The sequence below is a fragment of the Frankliniella occidentalis genome, unplaced genomic scaffold (genome assembly GCF_000697945.3).
Source record: "Frankliniella occidentalis isolate FOCC.00 unplaced genomic scaffold, Focc_3.1 Scaffold25, whole genome shotgun sequence".
Taxonomy (NCBI): domain Eukaryota; kingdom Metazoa; phylum Arthropoda; class Insecta; order Thysanoptera; family Thripidae; genus Frankliniella; species Frankliniella occidentalis.
The window spans coordinates 1,279,578-1,280,479 of record NW_026267155.1 but is presented as its reverse complement, the minus strand read 5'-3'; the positions used below and the strand labels follow the sequence as shown (position 1 = coordinate 1,280,479).

At 54.1% G+C, this 902-nt stretch overlaps 1 protein-coding gene across 1 annotated transcript in view; it reads right to left on the bottom strand.

Annotated features, from left to right (window-relative positions):
* Positions 1-32: 32 nt before the first annotated feature.
* LOC113212323 (serine/threonine-protein phosphatase PP1-gamma catalytic subunit B-like) overlaps positions 33-902 on the bottom strand; it is a 3,213-nt gene continuing 2,343 nt past the window's right edge. Inside the window, exon 5 of the mRNA XM_052265275.1 lies at positions 33-210. Within this exon, the coding sequence (XP_052121235.1) occupies positions 43-210 (168 nt within the window). The 3' untranslated portion in view covers positions 33-42. The remainder of the gene's footprint in view (positions 211-902) is intronic.

Here is a 902-nt window from a genome sequence, read left to right as displayed (position 1 = left end):
GTGGGGGAGGGGGGGTGGCGTGAAGTTATGGTGGAAGAAGCGTTAGCCTGCGTGCTCATTTGCCTTAAACGCGACGAAGGAGCAGGTGAGGTCGACGTCGACGTGCATCACCACGCCGGCGTTGCAGCACCAGTGGCGCGAGTAGTTGGGCGCCGAGAATATGGTGACGAGGCCGCGCCGGGCGAAGAACTCGTAGCCGTCCGCGACCACCTGCGAGCACACCACCGGGCGAGGGGTCGCGTCACACGTCCTTACCGGGGCAAGGGGTCGCCGGCCCGGCCGGGGGTCACCGGGAGGGTCAGGACCAGTACGTGAAGCACGGCCCAGGTGCCGCCTCTCACACCGCGCTTTAGGGAGCAATTAAACGGCTATTTACACCATGTTGTGCAACACTTCATCTATTCCAGTTTTTACCCAGCGTTTTTTTTTTTTAAGAATATTTTCCCAGATCTGACTAATTGCACCTGAAATGATCCCGCGATCGTGTATAGGAACCCGCACAAGCGCGAGACTGGAGTTATACATTTTCTAGAAAAAGCACTCTCTGGAAATTTTTTAAGAATTTGCAGTTTTTTTCCTAAAAAGTTTCATCTGCTTTCAAATTTTCTAAAAACATTTCTTGAAAAAAAAAAAAAATCTTCAGTAAAAGTTCGAATTTTTCCGATGGAAAATTTCGGACTTGCAAAGCCCTGTGCGAGAATCGAGTACAGTGCAAAGCCAACATAGTACTTTGGCAGGGCCCCCCCAAAGTGTATAGCAGAGCGACCACATCATTGTGCGCAGAGGGCGCGGAGGCGCCAAGCGGGCCCCAACGGCCAGCGCGGCCGGAAAGGTGATGAGATCGGGGTTACTAATGAGTGTGGGTCGGCCCGCGAGCGTCACGCCCACCGCCCCCTCCCCCT